At 47.6% G+C, this 26,581-nt stretch overlaps 1 protein-coding gene across 1 annotated transcript in view; it reads right to left on the bottom strand.

Moving 5' to 3' along the window:
• The window catches only part of LOC137521696 (cytoplasmic phosphatidylinositol transfer protein 1-like), a 343,380-nt gene that overhangs the window by 294,047 nt on the left and 22,752 nt on the right, over positions 1-26,581 (bottom strand). Inside the window, exon 3 of the mRNA XM_068241316.1 lies at positions 25,072-25,192. Coding sequence (XP_068097417.1) covers positions 25,072-25,152 — 81 coding nt within the window. The 5' untranslated portion in view covers positions 25,153-25,192. The remainder of the gene's footprint in view (positions 1-25,071; positions 25,193-26,581) is intronic.

Here is a 26,581-nt window from a genome sequence, read left to right as displayed (position 1 = left end):
CCGCACAATCAGCTGATGCTTGTGCTGTGTCAGCTGACTATTGTTTACCTTTGCGCAGGGTGTACTGAGAACGCGCCCTCCGCCTATCAGGAAGTGTAGCCTATGTCCCAGCCTGCACGTCATCATTGGGGAACAAGCAATGAGACCCGGAAGAGGCGGATTCCGCACGGTTCTCGGCACAAACATCAGTATTCACAGGCAAGTTCCTTATACCTGTACTTTAATGAAATGCAATAGCTGCGTGACACAGCTGTCAGCAAAGGCTGTTTCTGATTGTTGCTTGCTTTATGGACTGCTTGTCCTTCTGAATACAATTTCAGCATCAGTTTAGTGAGGGGAGCTTTATCTGCATTAGCTTCATTCTGGGGCAGTGCACTGGGCCATGTGTGGGACATTGCTTGCTCGGGCAAATCTGTCTACAGCTGTGACAGCCCCTTTTCCTCCTGCGGAGGTGAGAAGTGAGTACAATTCTAACTATGGTGGATTCACAGGGCTTATCCTGTTCTGAGCTTTTCTACTTCTAGCGACTCAGTGGGCAGAGCATACATCAGTTCAATACTCCTGGGCCCAGGGGCGTTGCTAGGATTCTAAGAGATCCGGGGCATTCCAGATGGAAAATGGGTGCGGCCAAGTACCAGAATGTGGGTGTGGTCATGGGTGGAGCCAAATTTACATGAACTTAACAGCGGTCTAAGTAAGCCTGCCCAGCAAAATGTTGGATTCTCCATTAATTAAAAAAAAAACATTTCACTAAAAAAAACATTTCACTAAAAAACAAAAAAAAATTCTGCATATCACATGAGTAGACAGTGTTAATTAAAAATAACTAGCCTCCTGTGCTGGCTGGTCTGGCTTTCAGCTGGGCAGACTGGCCTGCTGTCAGGTTGTCTGGTAGTCATATCCCATAGCATTCCCTGACCTTCTAGTGGATCCCCTCCTATGCTCCCATGGGCCTCCAATTGAGGCACCACAACTCTCAGCCTGCCCCCATAGGAGAACCACATCTTCCTGCATGCTCCCATAAAGGCACCACAGCACCTAGCATGGCACCACATAACCCAGCATACCCCTGATTGATGCACCACAGCTCCCAGCATGCCACAGCTGACTGCCTGGGGGACATCTGGGGCACTCCAGAATAGATCCAGGGCACGTGCCACTGATATTTGGGGCTAGCAACTCCTCTGCCTGGGCCCCTCTTCAATTAAAGGAGAACTAAAACTAAAATCTGATGATTGCACGATAATTAACATTACATTTTAGCTCCTTGGATTGGATATAGGCCCTGGTGGCTACATTTAAGGTGCCCATACACTCGTCAGATTGGCAGCAGATAGATAAGAAATGCATCTGATGATCTATCTGATGCATTTTTAGAACATTTTTTACCAGGATAGAATTCCAATAGATTTCAGTTTGAAATCTATTGAAATTCGATCTGATGGCATTTTTTTCCCATCAGATTTCCATTAAGGCCAATGCAAACTGATAAGCAATCTCATCAGATCGACCTAAATTTTCCACCCTGCCAGTTCGATGGAAATCCATCGAAATCGGCCCTCGATCGGTCGATTGGCCAACCGATTTGCAATCGATCTATCGATCGATCGGGATCGATCGGTCGGCCAGAAAATCGGCTGAGTGTATGGGCCCCTATACAGTATGCACATATCCATTTGTGCATACATCCAGCACCTAGTCCTATAGTCCTAATGGAATAGTGTAATGATATAACTTAAAAAAAAAAGTTATTTTGAAGTGTCTAGAGAACAATTATATACATAAAGACTATAGCAACACAGCTTACCTTTCTGTTGCTGTCTCTGTGCCTTGCCTGGTTACACAGGTAACTCAGAGAAGAAATGATAACTAGTTGTCATGCTTTGCCAAGGATTTGAATTGCATTCTTTGGGTCATTGGTAGTAATTGAAGAGGAGGAGAGATGAATGAGGTGAGCAGCTCACTTCAGAACGAACTGTCTACAGAAAAGGATGTTGCAGAAGTCAAGATGGAATATGCCCGAGGTGACCATAAGCAGTGGCGTAGCAGAGGTCTCGACCGCCCTTGGGTCCTTAGGTCAAAGGGCCCTCCCTCAATTGCAGAATTAGCACTTTATTGGTCCTAATTAGCACTTTATTGGTCCTGTGCTTCTAATGATCACTTCTACAAATGTTTTTAATGATAATAATCATTAACAATCTGTCCCCATCCCCTTCTTGCACCTCTGACACTGTGGTTGACCTTGGCAGGCTTTGGTGCGCCGTATCAATTGCTATGTATAGAGTGCTTGGGGGGCCCCATGTAAAACTTGCACCGGGGCCCATAGCTCCTTAGCTACGCCACTGGCTATTAGCTTGTTAGTAGCATCATGTGCAGGGGTGTAACTACAATGGGACTTGCAAAATGAACAGAAAGTGAAGAGGACCTGTATCGCCACCAGGACCAGGTAATGTAAAAGCTCAGCTGCTAACTTCCCCACCCAGTTCCTGCACTTGCCCTGCCCACGGGCACCCTCGGAGGTCACAGGGGCTATTATTATGCCCCTGATCATATGTAAGAAAGGGAATTTTACTTTGGTAAACTTTTGTCCTTCTTCTCTATGATGTGATAAGAGCCATATATATATATATATATTCAGCCCACTACTGCCATTGGCCAATCCCAAGCCCAAAATGTATCCCTTTCTCGATCGGAAGCATATTGGTCATGCTGGGAGAATATAGACATTTTGCTCCATCATGTGTGGGGGCTGGTGCCGACCTAGAGCGCTTTTTAAAACGCTAGCACTTTGAGAAGCGCTTGGCTAATGTTTTCCTGTGGGTTGGATCACACAAGAGAAACGCAAACGCAGGTCCTGCAGCATTTTTTAGGCGATTCAGCCTCAAAGTGAAGTATAGAAAAATTGGAAAATTGCTCTAAAAAGCACTTAACAGAGGGATATGCCAAGCGCTTTTTTGGTACAGTTGGTAAGTGTTAAATTGTAAAAAAATAAAGAAATCGCTACACCAAAATGCTCCCAAAATTGCTAGGCATACCTAGAAAATCGCTAGGCACGTGCCTGAAATCACAAAAAACGCTTCAGAAAACACCCAGCATTTGTGAATACGCTAGCGCTTTTAGGTGTGTACCCAGAGTCGGGACAAGATTCTTCAGCACCCAAGGCTGACGCACCAAAGTGCGCCCCTCCATCCCTCTCACCCCAGCCGTCTCACACACACATACACACACACAAACGCGCTACATGCAGCAGTTTGGGGGCGATTGCGTTGTGATTCTCTGATCACACAGGCGACCACTAAAACGGCAAGTGGGGAGAATTATCACCTGACCCCACTCAGGTTTAAAAAGTCGCTCTCTATAGACAGGAAAAAAATTGGGGATACACCCCTCCACCAAGGGTGGACTAAGTATATAAGTAAACAAGAATAATAGAGGCGCCAAAATAGGATAAAAATATTAAAATCCGTCTAAAAGGAGGGACATGGGTGGATTCACCTCCCTCAAGTACATAAATGACCAGGCCAAATTCAGCCGTTAATTTACAACTGTATTTATTTCAAAAGCAATCTCCAAAATATGATGCAACGCGTTTCATATAGCTATAGAGGCGCTCTGGTTTTACATTGATCTACAATTGTGTTCTCCTTTCTCGATTGCCTGATGAAGTGGGATGTTGGCCGGTGAAACGCGTTGCATCATATTTTGGAGATTGCTTTTGAAATAAATACAGTTGTAAATTAACGGCTGAATTTGGCCTGGTCATTTATGTACTTGAGGGAGGTGAATGCACCCATGTCCCTCCTTTTAGACGGATTTTAATATTTTTATCCTATTTTGGCGCCTCTATTATTCTTGTTTACTTATAATTTTAACTTTGGTCTGTTTTGGGAATGCTTATCTGGCTGGAAACTGAAATTAAATGCAAAAAAATAAATAAATAATTCAATAACATTACATTAGAAACAGTATTGCAGTTTGGAGCAAATCTCAGTAAAGGTAGAGTATCCCTTAAAGGGCCTTGTTCATAGCAGGTCCTGGATCTCCTCAATGTCATTTCCGAGTGCTTGATTTAGAATTATAGTGCCTGTTATTGTGCCATCAGGAGATGGTTTCTGCAATTAAAACAGCGAAATCATATTTCACAATGGCCGTAAGCTTTGTGCAAATGCTGCTGCGACTCTTCTGCCATTTTCTTAGATGGTATTTGGTGTCTTGTTAATTCCTTTAGTTCTAGATAATCATAGATGCACTAAATGCACTTATGGCAAAATCCATCATCAGAGGGACTTCCTATGATACATTCATGTTTCAATGGAAGGGATTAAGTATATTTATTGTGCGTGTTCATCCCAAAGACAGCTATTATTGAGGAGAAGATTAGCAAAGGTCAAGCTGCCTGCTGCCAATGGAATAAGATGGGCTCCAAACAAAGCTGTGCTGCTAGCTTAATTAACAAACGGAGCAAAATCAACAAAAGAACAGAACAGCAATACAACCTGTGTATTTACATAATTAAGTCTTGATCACCAGCCATCTCATTTTATAAAAAAAAAAAACAACAACTTGTCCTACAAAAGCTACGCGTAATAATTTTGTTTTCATAAACAAAGGTTAACTAGTTCACCACCAAACGGTTTTCCCCTTATGGACCAGAACAATTTTCACCTTACAGAACTCCTCCGATTCATTCACCAATAATTATATCACTACTTATCACACCTAAATGGTCTTTACATTGTTAAGTTCGCCACAAATTGAAATTTCTTTGGGTGGAACTTTTTGCTAAGAATTATTTTATTTTATATGCATTTTAAAGGGAATAAGAAGAAAACAGAGGAAACAATTATTCTCCATTTTCAACCATTATAGTTTTAAAATATCTGCTACTGTAAATGAAACCCACACATTTTATTTGCTCATTTGCCCCAGTAAAATACAATATGTAAAATATGACCCTAGTACAATGTATGGTGACAATATCTTATTTGGAAATAAAGGTGTATTTTTTCCATTTCATGGTTTTAGTTTTCTTATTGTACTCTATAAATAATTATAAGCCCTTATTTGCAAAAATGACAATAATATACTCTCATCGTATACATATACAGTATATAGTAGGTTAAGTCTCTAATGTAGTAATTTGTGCATTTTCTTTAAAATGCTGTCACTTTGGCTGTATTTATTTTACAGGTTTTAGAGTTTGGTAACTGTGGGGTTAATAGGATTGAGAAAGGGGATCATGGGAATTGTATTAATGTTTAGTTTTTGTTTTAGTGTACTATTGAATTTTGGCCACTAGTTGGCATATTCCTGCAAATATAGCTTTAATCACACCAGGTATAGAAAGATGCAGACGAATATCTATGCACCTGAGACTTTAGATGAAGTCCTTTGGGGCGTAGATATATTGCCCCCTAAGCAACAAGTAGTTAATGTTGTGGTCAAAAGGTGGTCATACATCAGGCGACTTGGCAGACTATCGACCATCCAATTCGATCATTATAATCGCATCGGATGAAAATCGGTGCCGCCAAGAGCGTGCCCGATTGACGATGCAACCTATTTCTGACCAGAAAGATGACTGTTTTTAACACTACAAAAGATGTCAAAAGATCAGTTTCTCTCACTGGAAAATACTTATTGCTTTCAGTAGAAAGTAGCAAGAATGCTATTTTCAGAAGTATTTCAGAACATAATATACATAGAGGAAAAACCCAATTTAACCACTTCACCACTGAGGGGTTTTACCCCCTGACCACCAGAGCAATTTTCACCTTTCAGCGCTCCTTCCATTCATTCGTCTATAACTTTATCATTACTTATCGCAATGAAATGAACTATATCTTGTTTTTTCCGCCACCAATTAGGCTTTCTTTAGGTGGGACATTATGCCAAGAATTATTTTTTTCTAAATGTGTTTTAATGGGAAAATAGGAAAAATGTGGGGAAAAAAAAAATTATTTTTCAGTTTTCGGCCATTATAGTTTTTAAATAATGCATGCTACTGTAATTAAAACCCATGAAATTTATGTGCCCTTTTGTCCCGGTTATAAAACCGTTTAAATTATGTCCCTATCACAATGTTTGGCGCCAATATTTCATTTGGAAATAAAGGTGCATTTTTTTCAGTTTTGCGTCCATCCCTAATTACAAGCCCATAGTTTATAAAGTAACAGTGTTATACCCTCTTGACTTAAATATTTAAAAAGTTCAGTCCCTAAGGTAACTAATTATGTATTTTTTTTAATTGTAAATTTTTGAATTTTTTTTTAATTACAAAAAAAAAAAAAATGGGGAGTGTGGGAGGTAATGAGTTAATTTTTTGTGTAAAAGTCATTTATTTGTATGTGAAAAATGTGTAGGGTGTAGTTTACTATTTGGCCACAAGATGGCCACAGTAACTTTTTGCTTTATTGCGACCTCCAAGCCTCCTTCCGGAAGCTTGGAGGAAGAATAAGGAGGCTGGACACGTGAGTTTCTTCTCACAATGATCGCGCTGCCCATAGGAGAGCAGCGGGTCATTGTGGGGCTTAGATCAACGAACGGGAATGGATTTTCCCGTTCATTGATCTCCGGGCGAGCGGGCGGCGGCGGTTTTACTAGCGGCGGGCGGCGTGTTTACGAGCGGGAGCGCGGACAGCGTCGGGAACGCGGAAAGTACGTGTTTCTCCGTCCCTGGTTTTTAAAGGATGGAAAAAGGGGCGGAGAAATACGTACGCGCGGGGGTAAAGTGGTTAAAAATGTATCGTGATAACTGATATAACAGGTTAATTTTACTATCATACAAAAGAGTTCTCCATAAATAGAACATACGGCCATGATACTTAGAAGTAAGGACGGTCACTGTGGAGGATCCATGGTAGCCTGTGTGACAAAGACGAGACTAGGAGCCAAATGGTGCAGTATCGTTGGATAAAATTAGCTCAATATTACAAGAGTAGTTATACTCACAAAGATGGGTTGCAGAACCTGCAACCGCTGTATATATTGGTACTCCAGAACCTGCCGGAACCAGGTGGTCACTCTCCTGGGGTCCTTACTAGCTGTGGATGGCACCACATCAGTGGGAAGGACACCTCCAAAGGAGGTGCAGGCCCACTACACCTCCTAGGCCTAGCAAAGCTGAAGGGAGAATATTTTGGGCGTCCAGACTGCAAACTGAATTCCCTAAGGCACTTTATTGAGGTGGGGAAGTAGGCAGAGAACCAAGAAACGCGTTGTCTTTTTAAATTGTGCTCGAATAAAACTTACCTGATCTAAACTCTTGTTTTTCTGGTTTGGTTCATCTAGAGAGGTAAGATACCTCATGTATTTATTTATGTCTTAATAATATATACTCTGAGAGGTATTGATTTTTATGCGCCTCCACCCTTTCTCATAGCTATGATACTTATTTTTCAAAGTATTCTGCAGTAAAAAAGAGTGACCTCGCTGAATAACTGAGATTAAAGTACCCCTGACCCGGTCCCTCCACCCTTAAACTTTTAATAGTGTTTTATTATTGGTGATGTGACTAAGTCACAGCACCATCCTCTCCCCTCCAGTGCCCCCTGTTCTGCTCAGTTGAGTAGGGAGGAAGTGGCAGTTCTTCCTCCTCTCTGTGCGTCCATAATTCTGCCCCCTCCACCTGACTCTTTAGTTCCGCTTCATGATTCAATGCACACAGCGCGCAGAGGAGTTGCACTGTGTGCGGGCTTGTGATAATTGCGGTCAGATATCCTTCCAACCTCAATTAAGACAAGCCCCCACACAGCGCAGCTACCCTTCGTGCTGTTTGTAGTGAATCGTATACGGACCTAACGCTGTGTGCAGAGGGGGCAGAGTTAAAGGGAAGGTTCAGGGAGGGTGGGTTAAAAATAAAAATCAAATTCTACTTACCTGGGGCTTCCACCAGCCCGTGGCAGGCAGGAGGTGCCCTTGCCGCCGCTCCGCAGGCTCCCGGTGGTCTCTGGTGGCGCGCCCGACCTGGCCAGGCCGGCTGCCAGGTCGGGCTCTTCTGCGCTCCAAGGCCCGGAACTTCTGCGTCCCACGCCGGCGCTCTGACGTCATCGGACGTCCTCCGGGCTCTACTGCGCATGCGCAGAACTACTGCGCATGCGCAGTAGAGCCCGGAGGACGTCCGATGACGTCAGAGCGCCGGCGTGGGACGCAGAAGTTCCGGGCCTTGGAGCGCAGAAGAGCCCGACCTGGCAGCCAGCCTGGCCAGGTCGGGCGCGCCACCGGAGACCACCGGGAGCCTGCGGAGCGGCGGCGAGGGCACCTCCTGCCTGCCACGGGCTGGAGGAAGCCCCAGGTAAGTGGAATTTGATTTTTATTTTTAACCCACCCTCCCTGAACCTTCCCTTTAAAGAGAACCCGAGGTGTGTTTAAAGAATGTTATCTGCATACAGAGGCTGGATCTGCCTATACAGCCCAGCCTCTGTTGCTATCCCAAACCCCACTAAGGTCCCCCTGCACTCTGCAATCCCTCATAAATCACAGCCATGCTGTGAGGCTGTGTTTACATCTGTAGGGTCAGTCTCAGCTGCTCCCCCGCCTCCTGCATAGCTCCGGTCCCTGCCCCCGTCCCTTCCCTCCAATCAGCAGGGAGGGAAGGGATGCAGGCGGGGACTGGAGTTCTGCAGGAGGCGGGGAGAGCAGCAGACTGACACTATAGAGATAAACACAGCCAGCTCTGACAAGCTGTTTGTCAGCAGCGTGGCTGTGATTTATGAGGGATTGCAGACTGCAGGGGAACCTTAGGGGGGTTTGGGATAGCAACAGAGGCTGGGCTGTATAGGCAGTCCCAGCCTCTGTATGCAGATAATATTCTTCAAACCCACCTCGGGTTCGCTTTAAAGAGAACCTGTACTGAGTAAAATTATTTAAAATAAACACTCGAGGTAACTTCAAATGAACATTACATAGTTACCTTGCCATCAGTTCCTCTCAGAAGCTCACCATTTTCTTCTGACAATAATCCCTTCCAGTTCTGACAACATTTTGTCAAAACTGAAATATATCAGTTGCTCTCAGTTATATATCAGTTGCTGTCAGTTACAGCTGAGAGGAGAACTGATGTGTCCATGTTTCCCTATGGCTCAAGTGGGCGATGTTACAGTTTAACTGTGTGCTGACCAGGAAGCTGTTATGGGGTAATGGCTATTTTCAAAATGGAGGACAGAGAATTCCCTTGATCACAGTGGCCAAACAGGACGCAGGAGAGGAGAAAGAGATTGATGAGTAGACTACACAGGAGGTAAGTATGATGTGTGTATGTTTATTTAGACTTTTATTTTCAGTTCAGGTTTTCTTTAAGGACATGCAGAGGGGAGAATAACTGCCACTGCCTACCTGCTCATAATTGACACCAGAACGGGGCCACAGACTGTGCTAGAGGGGGGAGGATGCTGTGGGGCTGTCTGCTGTGACTTTGTCACAGCACCAGTAATAAAACCATTTTTTAAGTATCTGGGACCAGGTCAGGAGTACTTTAAGCCTTGTTCACATGTAGGAAGGTTCTGGGCCGTTTGTGCTGCCTCTGCTGAGATGTAGCCTGTGTACAGAGGCTCCATTGGTGAGAGATCTGGATTGCCAATACATCTTGTCCAAGCACTGGCCGAGACCATTGTTCTCATCCTTACCCACCTGCTCTGCTGCGCAGTGCTGTTGTCCCTCCGCCGCCCTCCATATAGCAACAGAACACTTCTGTACACAACTCAATCCCAGTGGGCGACAGCAGTTGTGTGTTTGGTTTTCTTTGCTGGGAGAGAGGAGTGAAGGTAGCTCCACCGGCGTACCTACCGGGGATGCGACCCCATCAGCCGCAGGGGAGCCGCTCTAGGGCCCGCTCACTGTGCGCGGGGGAGTGCCGCCGCCTCCCGCCCGATTCTGGACCCCACACAAGGTGCTCAACTGGCCGCAGCCAGTTCATTCCACGCAGCCCCGCTCCAGCAGCCTGCATATTCCTCCTGGCAGGCAGAGCAGGGCTACGGCAAGATGGCTGCCGAAGAAGCCCTGCACTGGAGACTATTTGTGTCTCCAGTACAGGGCTTCGGCAGCCATCTTGCCGTAGCCCTGCACTCTGTCTGTCAGCGCGGGAGATGTGCTGCAGTGCAGAGCCGGGACAAGGTCCTCCAGCACCCAAGGCTGAGACACCAAAGTGCGCCCCTCCATCCCTGCCTCCCCAGCCATCACACACTGATTGCTATTGACTAAGAGGCGCCACAGGGCCCACAACCTCCCCAACACCTTAATATCTAGTTATCTGGCTTGCAGTCACTGCCATGTATCCCCTTGTAATATTTCTTTCTGCTTCAAACACAATTAGGAATGACAGCTGAATTAATTCTGCGCCCCCTCCTACACTGCGCCCTGAGGCTGGAGCCTCTCCAGCCTATGCCTCGGCCCGGCCTTGCTGCAGTGCACAGGAGGATCATCGGGGAGCTGCACACCAGAGGCCAGGAGAGACTCCTGACAGGTAAGTGAATTGTTTTTCTTTTTACAGGGGCATTTTTTTTTCTGGTGCCTGCTGCCCACATTACAATTTTCTAGTGCCTGCTGCCCACATTACGATTTTCTAGTGCCTGCTGCCCACATTACGATTTTCTAGTGCCTGCTGCCCACATTACGATTTTCTGGTGACTGCTGCCCACATTGCGATTTTCTGGTGTCTGCTGCCCACATTGCGATTTTCTGGTGACTGCTGCTAGAGTGACCAGATTTTTGTGGGTCCAACCTGGGACGGGGAGGGGGGAGCGGGGCGGGGGGGGGGGGGGGGGGCGAAAAGTGGGTAGGACTGAGGAGCGTGCGGCGACGAAGCCCGGGGGAAAAATGGGCATGGCCATGACATTGTATGGGCGGAGCTAACGTAATGATGTAACAGCGAGGCATAAGAAAGTAGTGTTTACGCCATGATGTGGACAGGGATGCTCGGATGTGCCTCATCCACGAATTCGGCAATCCGCGTGGTTGCAAAAAAAAATCCGCATTCGGCCCTGCCGCATGCGGATTTTCGTCCGCGTCCACGCAACCACGCGGATTTTTTTCCCGTGAATGGCGTAATCACGCGTGGATTCACGCCCGGAGGCGGATTTTCTTTTAACGTTAATAACAAAGCCCCCATACATGCTACAGTCCCCCAAATAGCATGGATTATCGAGGTGATAAGGGGCAACATAACTTCAACATAAAAAATTCCCCAAAATGTTTTTTTTCTAGAGAAAATGGATTTTAAAGTGAAATCAACACTTTAAATGGGGCTATTAATTGGTAATAAGTGGTTTTAAAAAGGGATATACGCGTTAAGCAGTCAAAGAGGTGAAGGCGAGTTCCAATGGCACTTGGCGGCGAAGGTACCGCTGGAGGAGGATGAGTGGCTGACGGCAAAAAGGCTCCAGAGAGGTTTTTGTAATTTTTTTTTTTGGTTTTTTTTGCAGCAATTAGCAATGACATCGCAGCAGAGTTGTCAGTGGACACGGGCAGTGTGAACGCAGAGTGCAGTGGTGGTAGCGACTGAGTCAGGAGAAGGACTATGCGGGCGGTCAGTTCAGCAGCACAGAAGGACCACGGCAACATACTGGTGGTAGTAGTAGCAGCACAGCGTCATAGTGCTGGCCAAAAAATTAAATGCACCCGGTGACCCGGGCAGTGTGAACGCAGAGTGTAGTAGCGACTGAGTCAGGAGGACAAAGCGGGCGGTCAGTTCAGCAGCAGCAGCAGCACAGTAGTAGTAGCACAGCGTCATAGTGCTGGCCAAAAAATTAAATGCACCCGGTAACCCGGGCAGTGTGAACGCAGAGTGTAGTAGCGACTGAGTCAGGAGGACAAAGCGGGCGGTCAGTTCAGCAGCAGCAGCACAGTAGTAGTAGCACAGTGTCATAGTGCTGGCCAAAAAATTAAATACACCCGGCGACCCGGGCAGTGTGAACGCAGAGTGTAGTAGCGACTGAGTCAGGAGGACAAAGCGGGCGGTCAGTTCAGCAGCAGCAGCACAGTAGTAGTAGCACAGCGTCATAGTGCTGGCCAAAAAATTAAATGCACCCGGCGACCCGGGCAGTGTGAACGCAGAGTGTAGTAGCGACTGAGTCAGGAGGACAAAGCGGGCGGTCAGTTCAGCAGCAGCAGCACAGTAGTAGTAGCACAGCGTCATAGTGCTGGCCAAAAAATTAAATGCACCCGGCGACCCGGGCAGTGTGAACGCAGAGTGTAGTAGCGACTGAGTCAGGAGGACAAAGCGGGCGGTCAGTTCAGCAGCTCAGAAGGAGGACCATGGCAACTTACTGGTAGTAGTACCATAACACCAAAAAATTAACCAAGGTAGGCACTAGGCAGGTAGTAAATGTCTTTATAAAGGCAGGCATAGTTAACAACAGCACATGCAGCAGCCACTTCATGTCCCCCTGTGTCCGACAATAGGGGCCAGGAACTCACCTTCCACCCAAGCCTGGTTGATTTTCAGGAAGGTGAGTTTGTCCACAGAGGCGTGGGAGAGCCGAGAGCGCTTCTCTGTGACCACGCCACCGGCCGCACTAAAGCATCTCTCTGAGAGGACACTGGAAGGAGGGCAGGATAGGAGTTCCAGGGCGTACTGGGAAAGCTCGCTCCAGATGTCCAGTCTCTTGACCCAGTACTCCAAGGGGTCCACGGGGCTGTCGGTGTCATTGAGCCCGCTGGATGACCCCATATAGTCAGACACCATGGTGGTCAGTCGTTGCTTGTGCTGGTTGGTGGTGGATGCTGTGGCGGGCACCTCTGTTCTGGGCTGCTGCACTGCATACAGGCTCTTGCTTAGGCTCTTCAGGTCTCCGGGGCGCCAGTTGCTGCTGCTGCTGCTGGTGGTTGTTGTTGTGCTGCTAGTGGCAATGGCAGGCACCTCTTGCTGGCTTGGCAGAGCAGTTACAGTGGGGGTGGAAGGCTGGGGGAATGCTTCCAGTAGTCTGCCTCCTTCAACTCCCTCCTTCAACTCCCTTGTGCGTTGCTCGGTGGTGGATGGCGTCATTAAGTCTCCCAGCTTCCCCTTCAGACGGGGATCAAGCATCAAGGTAATCCAGATGTCCTCCCTTGAACGCATCTGGATCACCCGGGGGTCCCTGCGAAGGCAGCGCAACATGTGCACAGCCATGGGAAACAAGTGGGCACTGCCAGCAAGATCTTCCTCGTCCTCGCCATTGTCCCATAACGCATGCCTGTCCTCTTCCTGTGCCATGTCGTTGTCCTCCTCAAACCGCCATCCACATACAACGCCTGCTGCACTCTGCTCCTCCTCCTCCTCCTCATTCAGGTTAGGGACCTCCAACTCTTCCACTACCTGCTGTGAGCCCTCCTCTGAGCTGGACTGTGCTGCCATCTGCTCCTGTTCTTCCAACTGCCTCAGGGCTTCATCCCCACGCTCAATTAAATTGTCCATTGCCTGCTCCAGTAGACAAACCAAGGGCACCCACTGGCACACAGAGGCCCGCTCCTCACTGACCATCTTGGTTGCCTCCAGGAAGGGACTCAGCACCAGGCATACTTGCTGCATCAGTGTCCACTGAGTGGCAGTAATCATGGGGACTTGCTGGTTGCTGGGGACACTTGGGTCTAGCATGTAGGCCCTAAGAGCCAGCCTGTGCTGACACAGCCGCTCCAACATGGCCAGAGTCGAATTCCAGCGAACTGGCATGTCGATGATCATCCGGTGTTGTGGCCTTCCATACTGCTGCTGTAAGGTGGACAAGAGTGCAGAGGCAGTGGCTGACAGGCGGAAAAAGCGTACCACCGCCCGGGCATCCTGCAGCAGCTCGCTCATCCCCTGGTAGGTGCGCAAGAAGCGCTGCACCACAAGATTGAGCACGTGGGCCAAGCAGGGGATGTGCTGGAGGTTTCCCTGCTGCACTGCTGCCACCAGGTTGGCCCCGTTATCGGCTGCCACATACCCCACTTCCAGGCCTCTGAAGGTCAGCCACCTCCGCTCCTGCTTCCTGAGGGCGGCCAGGACGTTGGTGGCCGTAAGCCTCTCCTTCCCCAGGGTCACCAATTTTAAAAGGGCTTGGCAGTGCCGAGGCTTGGCGCTGCTGCTGCCGAGGCGGGCTTGCTTTCCGGGTGCTGAGGGAGTGTCGTGACAGGACCCTTCTGCATCCCCCCTGATCCCGCGTGGTGGCACCACTAGCTGGGCTGATGCGCTCTTGTCCTCCCTCCCTTCCATCAGTGTCACCCAGTGGGCCGTAAAGGACAGGTAGCGACCTGTCCCAAATCTGCTACTCCACGAGTCCATGGTCACGTGGACCCGCTTGCCCACAGAGTAGTCCAGGGAACGGGCCACGTTTTCCACCGCAAACTTGTGGAGTGCTGGGATCGCGCTCCTGCTGAAATAGTGGCGACTGGGGACTTGCCACTCGGGGATGCCAAATTGGAGCAGCGTCCGCATGGCGCTCCCCTCCTGCACCAGGGAGTAGGGAAGCAGCTGTGATGCCATGGCCCGGGCCAGCAAGCCATTTAGTTTGCGGATCCGCCTGTGGCTTGGAGGCAGAGGCTTGGTCAGACCCTGAAAGGTGTCGCTCAGCAGGGTCTGACGACGCTGGGATCCAGGGGAGACAGAGGAGAGAGACGAACACTGGCTGCCAGCCTCAATGTCTGTGTCCTGAGTAGCCGAGGTGGAAGAGCGCTTGCGTGCTACTACTGCTGCTGCTGTGTGGGATTCACGACCCTGAGGGAGGGATGATGCTGCTGCGCTGGTGGGCCTTCTGCTCTCAGGAACCCCTGCCAGCAGTGCCTGCTTCCTCTTAAACTCCGCATACTCGCGGCAGTGGCGGCTTCTCAGGTGGCCCTGGAGGGATGAGGTACCCATCTTGCTCAGACTTTTCCCACGGCTCAATCTTTTGCTGCATAACCTGCACACAGCATACCTTTTGTCATCAGTACATTCCTCAAAGCAATCCCACACTGGTGACTTTAATTTACTGCGGCCCCCACTAGCAGAGGGTGCAGCGGAACAATGTGTGGTAGTAGTTGCCGGGGGTTGCATGGTGGTGGTGCCGGCTGAAGCAGTGTCCTGTCTACTTCCTCCCCGCCCACTGCTGCCGATGCCCCTGCCCCTGCCTGACATATGGCGATATCCTTGCCTAGGCCGAGGTGACTCGTCATCCTGCTCTGCCTCTGACCATTCTTCCACGGACTCAGCAGGCTGCACATAGTTAGGGTCCACAACGTCGTCATCATCAGCAGCATCATCATCATAATCCAGCTCTTCCTCTGACTCCCCCGCCTCCTCTTCTGTCCCTACATCCCCAGACACAGACCCCTCTTCTTCATCACCAGAACTCAACAACGCTTGTGATTGTGGCCCGATCTCAATCTCTGCCACATCAGTCCCCAGTAAGTCCTGAGCTTCTTGCATCAGCAGGTTCCCAGAAGCCGGACTGAGGGACAGAACGCTGTCATCCTGGGAGGGCTGCTGACCAGTGGGTGCTGGGGTGGATGTCACAACAAGCGTGGGACGTTGGCTGCTGCTGCTGCTTGGAGTGGTGCTCACAGTAGAGGTCTGGGAGGAAGTCATGATGTCCATGAGTACGTCAGGTTCCATTTGCTCAACCACCACACGGGGACCAGAAACTTTAAAATATTTGGACAATGGCGTCCGCTGACTCGGCCCAGGCTTTGCTGCCCCCCTTTCTGCTGCATCACGACCACGTACAGCTGGGCATCCTCTCCCTGGACGTGGAGCAGTCCCAGAAGTGGCTGAGGCAATTGAACTCCCTTTCCTCTCACCCCGCGAAACCCTGCCAGACATGTTGCCAGTAATGAATCACTGGATGCAGTGGGCACAGTACAAGGTCACTGAAGGATGCAGTGGGCACAGCAGTGGGCACTGGATATACAACTAGGTCACTGAAGGATGCAGTGGGCACAGTACAAGGTCACTGAAGGATGCAGTGGGCACAGCAGTGGGCACTGGATATACACTAGGTCACTGAAGGATGCAGTGGGCACAGTACAAGGTCACTGAAGGATGCAGTAGGCACAGTACAAGGTCACTGAAGGATGCAGTGGGCACAGCAGTGGCCACTGGATATACAACTAGGTCACTGAAGGATGCAGTGGCCACAGTACAAGGTCACTGAAGGATGCAGTGGGCACAGCAGTGGGCACTGGATATACAACTAGGTCACTGAAGAATGCAGTGGGCACAGTACAAGGTCACTGAAGGATGCAGTAGGCACAGTACAAGGTCACTGAAGGATGCAGTGGGCACAGCAGTGGCCACTGGATATACAACTAGGTCACTGAAGGATGCAGTGGCCACAGTACAAGGTCACTGAAGGATGCAGTGGGCACAGCAGTGGGCACTGGATATACAACTAGGTCACTGAAGGATGCAGTGGGCACAGTACAAGGTCACTGAAGGATGCAGTAGGCACAGTACAAGGTCACTGAAGGATGCAGTGGGCACAGCAGTGGCCACTGGATATACAACTAGGTCACTGAAGGATGCAGTGGGCACAGTACAAGGTCACTGAAGGATGCAGTGGGCACAGCAGTGGGCACTGGATATACAACTAGGTCACTGAAGGATGCAGTAGGCACAGTACAAGGTCACTGAAGGATGCACTGGGCACAGCAGTGGGCACTGGATGTACAACTAGGTCACTGAAGGATGCAGTGGCCACAGTACAAGGTCACTGAAGGATGCAGTGGGCACAGTACAAGGTCACTGAAGGATGCAGTGGGCACAGCAGTGGCCACTGGATATACAACTAGGTCACTGAAGGATGCAGTGGGCACACAAGGATGTCACACTGTGTAATGAGATGCTCATATGCCAGCGAGCGAGCGAGCAGTGGGCACGGCACAAGGTTACTGACAGAATGAATGAACAGCGCTGGCAGAGAGTGGCGGCGCCGGCGGTGTGACTGGCTGCCTGCAAATAGTACACGTGTATAAACTCACTGGAATATACAAGTGAACACTGCAGCTGCACTAACCTGCCTGCCTGCACTCTACACACAGATAATCCCCACTCCCACTACACTGCAGCACTGAACCTGCCTGCACAGCACTACACACAGTTAAATAATCACTAGACTCCCACACTCCCACTACACTACACTGACTACAAATAATTACAGCAATCACTCACTGACTAGCTAACTGTGTACAGTATAAGAGCAGTGTAAGCAAAAAAAACGCTTTGTTTTTAACACAATAAATGCACTTGCTCAAACAACAATGGCCTGGAGATAATCCTCAGCACCACAGTCTAGCAAGGGCAGAGCTTTTCCATCATGGCCGCCGCTTTATATTCAGGAGGGGAGGGCATAGCTCCCCTCCTGTGATTGGTTGCTAGGGCCTGGCTGGGGCACTCTGATTGGCCTGCAATGTGTCACTTCCGCATAGTTTGACGCATTTCCGCAAACCACAACTTCAGCGCCGGGTTTCATGAGCGTGAATGCGGATTTCTGTCCGCATTCATGCGTAGCCGAAGCAGATTTTCGTGGTTGAAAATCTATTCACGGCTTAGCGTGTCCGAGGCGGAATGCGTCGAAATGGTCGTGAATCCACGCGTAAGCGTGATCACGACCTGGCGGTGAGCACCACTGGATGTGGACAAACGAGACTTTGCATCATGGGTGTGCAGAAACTGTGTGATGCTAATAGTATACTGTAACCACAAAGCAGCAAACATAGCCATCTATGACCATTAAATAATAAATGCAGTAACAGTTACCCCGGACACCAGAAAATAAACGCAATAGGCAACATGTCAGCACAAAATAACCGCAATGTGGGCAACATGTCAGTATAAAATAAATGCAATGCGGGCAAACATGTCAGTACAAAATAACCGCAATGCGGGCAACATGTCCGTACAAAATAAACGCAATGCGGGCAAACATTTCACCAGAAAAGAAACGCAATGCGGGCAAACATTTCACCAGAAAAGAAACGCAATGCAGGCAAACATTTCATCAGAAAAGAAACGCAATGCGGGCAAACATTTCACCAGAAAAGAAACACACTGCGGGCAAACATTTCACCAGAAAAGAAACGCAATGTGGGCAAACATTTCACCAGAAAAGAAACGCACTGCGGGCAAACATTTCACCAGATAAGAAACGCAATGCGGGCAAACATTTCACCAGAAAAGAAACGCAATGAGGGCAAACATTTCACCAGAAAAGAAAAGCAATGCAGGCAGACATTTCACCAGAAAAGAAACGCAATGCGGGCAAACATTTCACCAGAAAAGAAGCGCACTGCGGGCAAACATTTCACCAGAAAAGAAACCTAATGTGGGCAAACATTTCACCAGACAAGAAACAATGCGGGCAAAGTTCACCTGGAAAAAAAGCATTTACTCACCTGGCAGAAGTCTCCGACCTCTGGCGCGCTGCTCCCGGGACCACCTTCCCCCTGCATATCTCCCGCGCTGACAGGGCTACGGCAAGATGGCGCCCGAAGCCCTGTACTGGAGACACAAATAGTCTCCAGTACAGGGCTTCGGCAGCCATCTTGCCGTAGCCCTGCTCGCCTGCCGGTGTCGGAACAGACACCGGAAGAGGAGGCTGGAGCGGGGCTGCTGCAGGCAATGAACTGGCACGGCGTCTATAGACACCGCTGCCAGTTCATGAGGAGAGCTGCCCACATTAGGATTTTCTGGTGACTGCTGCCCACATTGCGATTTTCTGGTGACTGCTGCCCACATTGCGATTTTCTGGTGATTGCTGCCCACATTGCGATTTTCTGGTGACTGCTGCCCACATTGCGATTTTCTGGTGACTGCTGCCCACATTGCGATTTTCTGGTGATTGCTGCCCACATTGCGATTTTCTGGTGACTGCTGCCCACATTAGGATTTTCTGGTGACTGCTGCCCACATTGCGATTTTCTGGTGACTGCTGCCCACATTGCGATTTTCTGGTGAACTCTGCCCACATTACGATTTTCTGGCCCACATTACGATTTTCTGGTGAACACTGCCCACGTTACGATTGTCTGGTGACTGCTGTCCACGTTACGATTTTCTGGTGAACTCTGCCCACATTACAATTTTCTGGTGAACTCTGCCCACATTACGATTTTCTGGCCCACATTACGATATTCTGGTGAACGCTGCCCACATTACAATTGTCTGGTGAATGCTGTCCACGTTACAATTTTCTGGTGACTGCTGCCCACGTTACAATTTTCTGGTGACTGCTGCCCATGTTACAATTCTCTGGTGACTGCTGCCCACGTTACAATTTTCTGGTAACTGCTGCCCACATTACGATTTTCTGGTGATTTTCGCCTTCCTCTGGATCAACAGGGATATGTGAGGGAGCAGGCTGGAGTTGTACTTTGTACTGGTTGAAATCGATGGACGTATGTCTTTTTTCAACCAAAATAACTATGTAACTATGTAACTCTGCCCACATTATGATTTTCTGGCCCACATTACGATTTTCTGGTGAACTCTGCCCACATTACGATTTTCTGGCCCACATTACGATTGTCTGGTGAAATGCTGCCCACTTTACAATTAATTTACAGTGAAACGCTGCCCCATTATGATTATTTGGCACCTATAGGGGGGGGGGGGGGGCATCCAAATATTCGCAGGGGGGCCCAGTGATTTCTAGTTACGCCCCTGGGTAGCTCCTTGCAATGAAAATCACCCTTGAGTGTGTGTGCAGAGTATTTACTTGGGCCTTACTGCAAAGACTGAATATAAAATATTCATATGTAATGTTTTGTATTTATCTAAGTCAAAGTTAACGCTTTGCACACTCACATGCAAATGTTCATTCGCTTTCACAGAAATCAGTCATTTAGGAACCACTGCTATCCCTACAGCTAAGTTAAAAGCACCAAACTAATTTCACAAGGGAGGTACACAATACATCCATGTACACCATGCACATACTAACATAAGCTGTGTACATACTGACAATGGTCACAGACAGAGGAAGGAGGGAGTGCACCGGATTAAACCCTGGCCACAAGGGAAACTTTCATAAAAAACATAGATCCAGGTACATGTTTTATTTACAGTATATGTCTAGGAAAAAAAGTGAATTTATTTTAATTTGTGAACCTAATAAATCTATATATATAAAATCGGATGTATGTGTGTGTGTGTGTGTGTGTGTGTGTGTATGTGTGTGTGTGTGTATGTGCCGCGATCACTCGAAAACCCCTTGACCGATTTGAACGAAACTTGGTATACAGGTTCCTTACTACCTGGGATGATAGGTTCTGGGGGTCTCGCGGCCCCCCTGCCCACCTGGGCGGAGCTACAAACAGCAAATCAGATTCCACCCATTCAAGTCAATGGAAAAAATGTAAAAGGCTGCCATTCTCACAGTAATCAAGCCAGAGTCCCCACACTTGGCACAGTTGGTCACTTGGTGACCGAGGTTACAAATCCAGGAAAAGCGGGTGGAGCATAAAACAGCCAATCAAAATTCAGCCATTCCTTTTAAATGGGAAAAAATGCAGCCATTCTTACACTGTTAATCGCAGGGTTCTCAAACTTGCCACACTTCGCCACTGGGTGAATAAGATTAAGATTTTGGAAAGTGGGTGGAGCCTACAACAGCCAATCAAAATTCACCTATTGCGTTTAAAGGGGAATATTTAAACTGCTGCCATTCTTACACTGTTTATGGCAGAGGCTTCAGACTTGCTGCAGTCAGTCATTAGGTGACTGGGGTCCAAATTCACTAAAGGGGCGGGGCCACAAACAGCCAATCAGATTTCTTTGCTGGATAAACTGCTTCCATTCACACAATTTTGATGCCAGGAACCTGAAAGCTCACAAAATTGGTCATTGAGTGACTGTGTGACAAGGTTACACAAAGTGGGTGGAGCCAAAAACACATTTTACTGGGAAAATATAAACTGCAGCCATTCTTACACTGTTAATGGCAGGGTTGTCAAACTTTGCACAGTTGGTCATTGAGTGAATGTGATTAAGATTTTGGGAAGTGGGTAGAGCCTACAACAGCCAATCAAAATTCAACTTTTGATTGTCAAAGGGAATATTTAAACTGCAACCATTCTTATACTGTTAATAGCAGATGCCTCAAACCTGGTACAGCTGGGCACTGGGTGACTGGGGTTCAAATTCAGAAAGGGGCGGAGCCACAAACAGCCAATCAGATATACAAAGTATTGATACCAAGGATCCCAAAGCTGATAAACTTGGTAATTGAGTGACTATATGTCAAGGTTACAAAAAGTGGGCGGTGCCAGAAACTTAATTTTTTACATGGCAGGGTTCCCAAACTTGATACAATTGGCCACTGGGTGCCTGGGATTATTATTCAGAAATGTGGGTGGAGCCTACAACAGCCAATCAAAATTCAGCTATTGATTTTCATGGGGAATATTTACATTGCTACCATTCTTACACTGTTAATGGCAGAGGCCTCAAACCTGATACAGTCAGTAATTGGGTGACTGGGGACCAAATTCACTAAAGGCGGTGGAGCCACAAACAGCCAATCAGATTTGTTAGATTGATTTCAGCCATTCTGTTATTGGCAGGGTTCTCAAACTTGACACAGTTGGCCACTGGGTGACTAGGATTAATATTTAGGAAAGTGGGTGGAGTGTACAGCAGCCAATCAAAATTCATCTTTTGATTTTCAAGGGGAATATTTACATTGCTGCCATTCTTGCACTGTTAATGGCACAGATTATTATACAGAAAAGTGGGTGGAGCCTAAAAAAAACAATCAAAATTCACCTGTTGATTTTCAAAGGGAATATTAAAATTGCTGTCATTCTTGCACTGTTAATGGCACAAGCCTCAAACCTGGTACAGTTGATCATTGGGTCACTGGGGTTCAAATTCAGAAAAGGGGATAGAGGAGGCATGGGCAAACTTGGCCCTCCAGCTGTTGAGGAACTACAAGTCCCACAATGCATTGCAGGAGTCTGACAGCCACAGTCATGACTCATAAAGGCAAATGCATTGTGGGATTTGTAGTTCCTTAACAGCTGGAGGGCCAAGTTTGCCCATGCCTGTGATAGAGCCACAAACAGCCAATCAGATGTTTCATTTCACTGGGAAAATACAAATTATTGATGCCAAGGACCCAAAGCTCACAAACATGGTCATTGAGTGACTGTGTGTCCAGTTTACAAAAAGTGGGCGGAGCCAAAAACAAATTTCAATGGGAAAATGTAAACTGCAGCCCTTCTTCACTGTTAATGGCAGGGATCTCAAACTTTGCCAAGATGGTCACTGGGTGACTGAGATTAATATTCAGGGAAGTGGGTGGAGCCTATAATAGCCAAAATAGCCAAAATAGTCAAAATTCACCTGTTGATTTTCAAAAGGAATATTTAAATTGCTGCCATTTTTACACTGGTATTAGCAGATCAGAGCAGTTTCTAGGCTAAATTTCACCCAGGGCGAGGGTGTAAAAATCGCCCCCCACCCCACCCCCATGGAGCCAGGCATAGGTGCCCGCAGTACAGGTTGAACAGGTTAGCTACGTAGGTGCCTCCAGTATAGGGTAGCCTGCATAGTTGCCCCCAGTGTAGGTTAGATAGGTAGGTGCCTGCTTTATAGGTTATCTACGTTGGTGCCTCCAGTATAGGGTAGCCCGTATAGTTGCCACCAGTGTGGGTTAGATAGGTAGGTGCCCCCAGTATAGTTTAGATAGGTAGGTGCCCGCAGTATAGGTTAGATAGGTAGGTTCCCGCAGTATAGGTTCGATAGGTAGGTTCCCCCAGTATGGGTTAGATCGGTAGGTTCCCCCAGTATAGGTTCAATAGGTAGGTTCCCCCAGTATAGGTTAGATAGGTAGGTCCCCCCAGTATGGGTTAGATAGGTAGGTTCCTGCAGTTTAGGATAGTTAGGTAGGTTCCCGCAGTATAGCTTGGCTAGGTAGGTTCCCGCAGTATAGGTTAGTTAGGTAGGTTCCCGCAGTATAGGTTAGTTAGGTAAGTTCCCGCAGTATAGGATAGTTAGGTAGGTTCCCACAGTATAGCTTGGCTAGGTAGGTTCTCGCAGTATAGGTTAGTTAGGTAGGTTCCCGCAGTATAGGTTAGTTAGGTAGGTTCCCGCAGTATAGGTTAGTTAGGTAGGTTCCCGCAGTATAGGATAGTTAGGTAGGTTCCTACAGTATAGCTTGGCTAGGTAGGTTCCCGCAGTATAGGTTAGTTAGGTAGGTTCCCGCAGTATAGGTTAGTTAGGTAGGTTCCCGCAGTATAGGTTAGTTAGGTAGGTTCCCGCAGTATAGGTTAGTTAGGTAGGTTCCCGCAGTATAGGTTAGTTAGGTAGGTAGGTTCCTGCAGTGTAGGATAAATAGGTAGGTTCCTGCAGTTTAGGTTAGTTAGGTAGGTTCCCACAGTTTAGGTTAGTTGGTATGGGCGGTATGAGTTGGGCGCAGGAGCGGGGGGAGCGAACATAATAGTAATAACTCACCTGCTTCCGCCGAACCCGCGCTGCTTCAATGTCCTTCCTTTCCCGGCATCTATCTCATTAGTCACAGTGCTTCCTGTGATGACATGCGGTATGTCATCACAGGGGGCGCTGTTACCAGGCGACGGACGCCGGGAGAGGAAAGATATTGAAACTGCGGGGAACGGATGAAGAAGGTGAGTTATAACTATTATGTCCGTTCCCCCGCTCCGGCGCCCCCCCTCCTGCCGCACAATAAAGCACCCCGGGCGATTGCACGTATTGCATAGAAACGGGGCTGTAGCAGATGCCTCAAACCTGCTATAGTTGGTCATTGGGTGACTGGGGTTCAAATGTTGGAGAGGAGTGCAGCCACAGACAGCCAATCTGATTTGTTTAATTTCTATGGGAATATACAAATTATTGATGCCAAAGACCCCGAAGTTCACAAACTTGGTCATTGAGTGTTCGTTAGGGTTAGAAAAAGTGGGCGGAGCCAAAACCGGTCAAATACATACACAGGCAGTTCCACGTCATTAGTGGGTGGAGACAAATGCAAATTTCACTGGGAAAATGTAAACTGCAGCCATACTTACACTGTTAATGGTAGGGTTCTCAAACTTTGCACAGTTGGTCACTGGGTGACTGGGTTAAATATTCAGAAAAGTGGGTGGAGCCTACAAAAGTGAATCAAACTTCACCTATTGCTTCTCAAGGGGAATATTTAATTGCTGCCATTCTTGCACTGTTAATGGCACAGGCCTCAAACCTGCTACAGTTGGTCATTGGGTGACTGGGGTTCAAATTCAGAAAAGGGGTGGAGCCACAAACCGCCAATCAGATTTTTTTCATTTCAATGCAAATTATTGTTTCCAAAGACCGCAAAGCTCACAAACTTGGTCATTGAGTAATTGTGTGTTAGGGTTAGAAAAAGTGGGCGGAGCCAACACTAGCCAAATACATACCCGGGCAACGCCGGGCAATCAGCTATATTTAATAAAATAAAAGGCACACATTTCCTCTAGGACTATTCCAACTTGTTTTTCAGAGCTTGTCTAATGCCGGTTCACACTGGCGTTAAAAAACTGGTCCGTTCCCCTTTCAGAAGGGAACGGATCTTAACGGATGCAAATGGATCCAATGTTAACCTATGGATCTGTTCACATCTGCCAGTTCAAACGGATCCGTTCCGCATGATCCGCTGAATGGACCGCAAGTTTCCTGCAGCACTCATTTTTCCGGACCCCTGAGCCCAGCAGAACGGAAACGGAAGCTGAAGCGCATTGGGGGCAATGAGAAAACGGAACGTTTCTTAACACTAGTGAAGAAATTGACTGTTGTAAGGGGCAAAATACACTTTGGGGGTGGGGGTCAGGGGGGGGGGGGGGATATGTGGAGAAAAGGAATGGAAGCAGCATAAGGGAAACGGAGTGGCAACGGAGAGAAACGGATCCGATCGACCGGTGATCAGATCTGTTTTCACAGATCTGTTTGCCACTCCAACGCAAGTGTGAACAGGGCCTAAATGTACAGCTTTAAATCTATTATGCTGAGACTGTCAGCAAGTGCTTTATCTTGCTTAGATGACTGTACAATTATTCTACTTATGTTGCTAAAATAAAAATCAGCGCTAGTTTTCAAGAAAAACAAATACTAAAGGTAAGTAACGTAACACTCAGTGACTGGACACAAACAGGTTCCGCAACTTTAGCACTGACCTCTTGGTAATACGTTACAAGGCATGTTGGGCCCTGTCTTCTCATCTTCCCACCTTTGAACTTGTCTATTTTTTTCGGCATTTAACCAAGGATTGCTAATGGCAAAGTCAGCCCAAGGTTTCTAAAAAAATAAATAAAAAAAAATAGTACTAATGATCGGTGTTGCGTGTTACGTTTTACTGCTATCAGACACATACATACAAACACGGCCGGTTCTAGACTTTTCTCTGCCTGAGGCAAACTTGTGAGGATGCGCCTGCCCCCCCCCCCCCCCTTCCCATATGGAATGCTTGCACAGCATCCAACATTTTACTCTGGCTGGCTGCCTGCGAGTCTGTGACAAAAAAACTTCTCACCCTCAGCCACTCCATTCCTCCTCAGTCAGGACAGCAGTACCACCTCCTCCCTTCTGCTGTGCAAGTCACATGAAACACTGCTGCTCTCCTGCCTCCTTCCTCCTCATCCACTGCCAGAATCCTCACACAGCACAACAAGCTGCTTTTCCCCAATGATGACCTCTTCACCTCACTCTTCTCTTGCTTCTCCTCATACTCTGACTGCATGCTGTAAGTGCAAATACACAGTACAGACATGCTGCCCCTGTCATCTCTGCACCTGATGCAAATGTTTCACCTTGCTTCATGAGAGAACCGGCCATGCATACAAACACACATGCAGGCTATCTAATACTGCTATCGAATACACACACAAACGCTACCGAATACTGCTATGGATGGTGGTTGCAAAGACTACCTAAAACTGATTTTATTATTAAACGTAAAATTTAAAAAGTGGTAAAATATTATACATGGCTATACAATAGATAGGGGAGACATTACATTATGAAACAATGTTACACAAGGATGTTATAGTGTTGAACAATGGTACACAAAATAGTGATGTAACAATATAGCAGACAAGTCACTGAGTCCATATGCTGAGGAAAAGAGCACATAAGGGGAGAAGGGCCTTGACAAATAGACTTACAATCTACGGGGTGGGGAGATTCGCCCCTTAAAGGACAACTGTAATCAGAGGTATATGGAGGCTGCCATATTTATTTTCTTTTAAATAATACCAGTTGCCTGGTTGCCCTGCTGATCCACTGCCTCTAATACTTTTAGCCATAGACCCTGAACAAGCATGCAGCAGATCAGGTGTTTCTGATATTATTGTAAGATCTGACAACACTAGCTGCATGCTTGTTTCAGGTGTGATTCAGACACCATTGCAACCAAATACACCAGAAAGCTGCCAGGCAACTGGTATTGTTTAAAAGGAAATAAATATGGCAGCCTCCATATCCCTCTCACTACAGTTGTCCTTTAATAAAATGCACTATAAAACTGATATCTGGAGAGGGAGAGCACAAGGGTAACCTAACACTGCTATGGGAGGCACAACACATTTGTCATTTTTAAGTATATTATAATAGTCATTACAAAAACATTGGTTTTGTTTGGTCTGGTACAGGAGGAGATCTGCGGGGCTGGGTGACACCATGAGTTTT

Source organism: Hyperolius riggenbachi, chromosome 6 (assembly GCF_040937935.1).
Source record: "Hyperolius riggenbachi isolate aHypRig1 chromosome 6, aHypRig1.pri, whole genome shotgun sequence".
Taxonomy (NCBI): Eukaryota; Metazoa; Chordata; class Amphibia; order Anura; family Hyperoliidae; genus Hyperolius; species Hyperolius riggenbachi.
The sequence above is the reverse complement of the archived record's forward strand: the minus strand, read 5'-3'. Positions and strand labels throughout refer to the sequence as shown.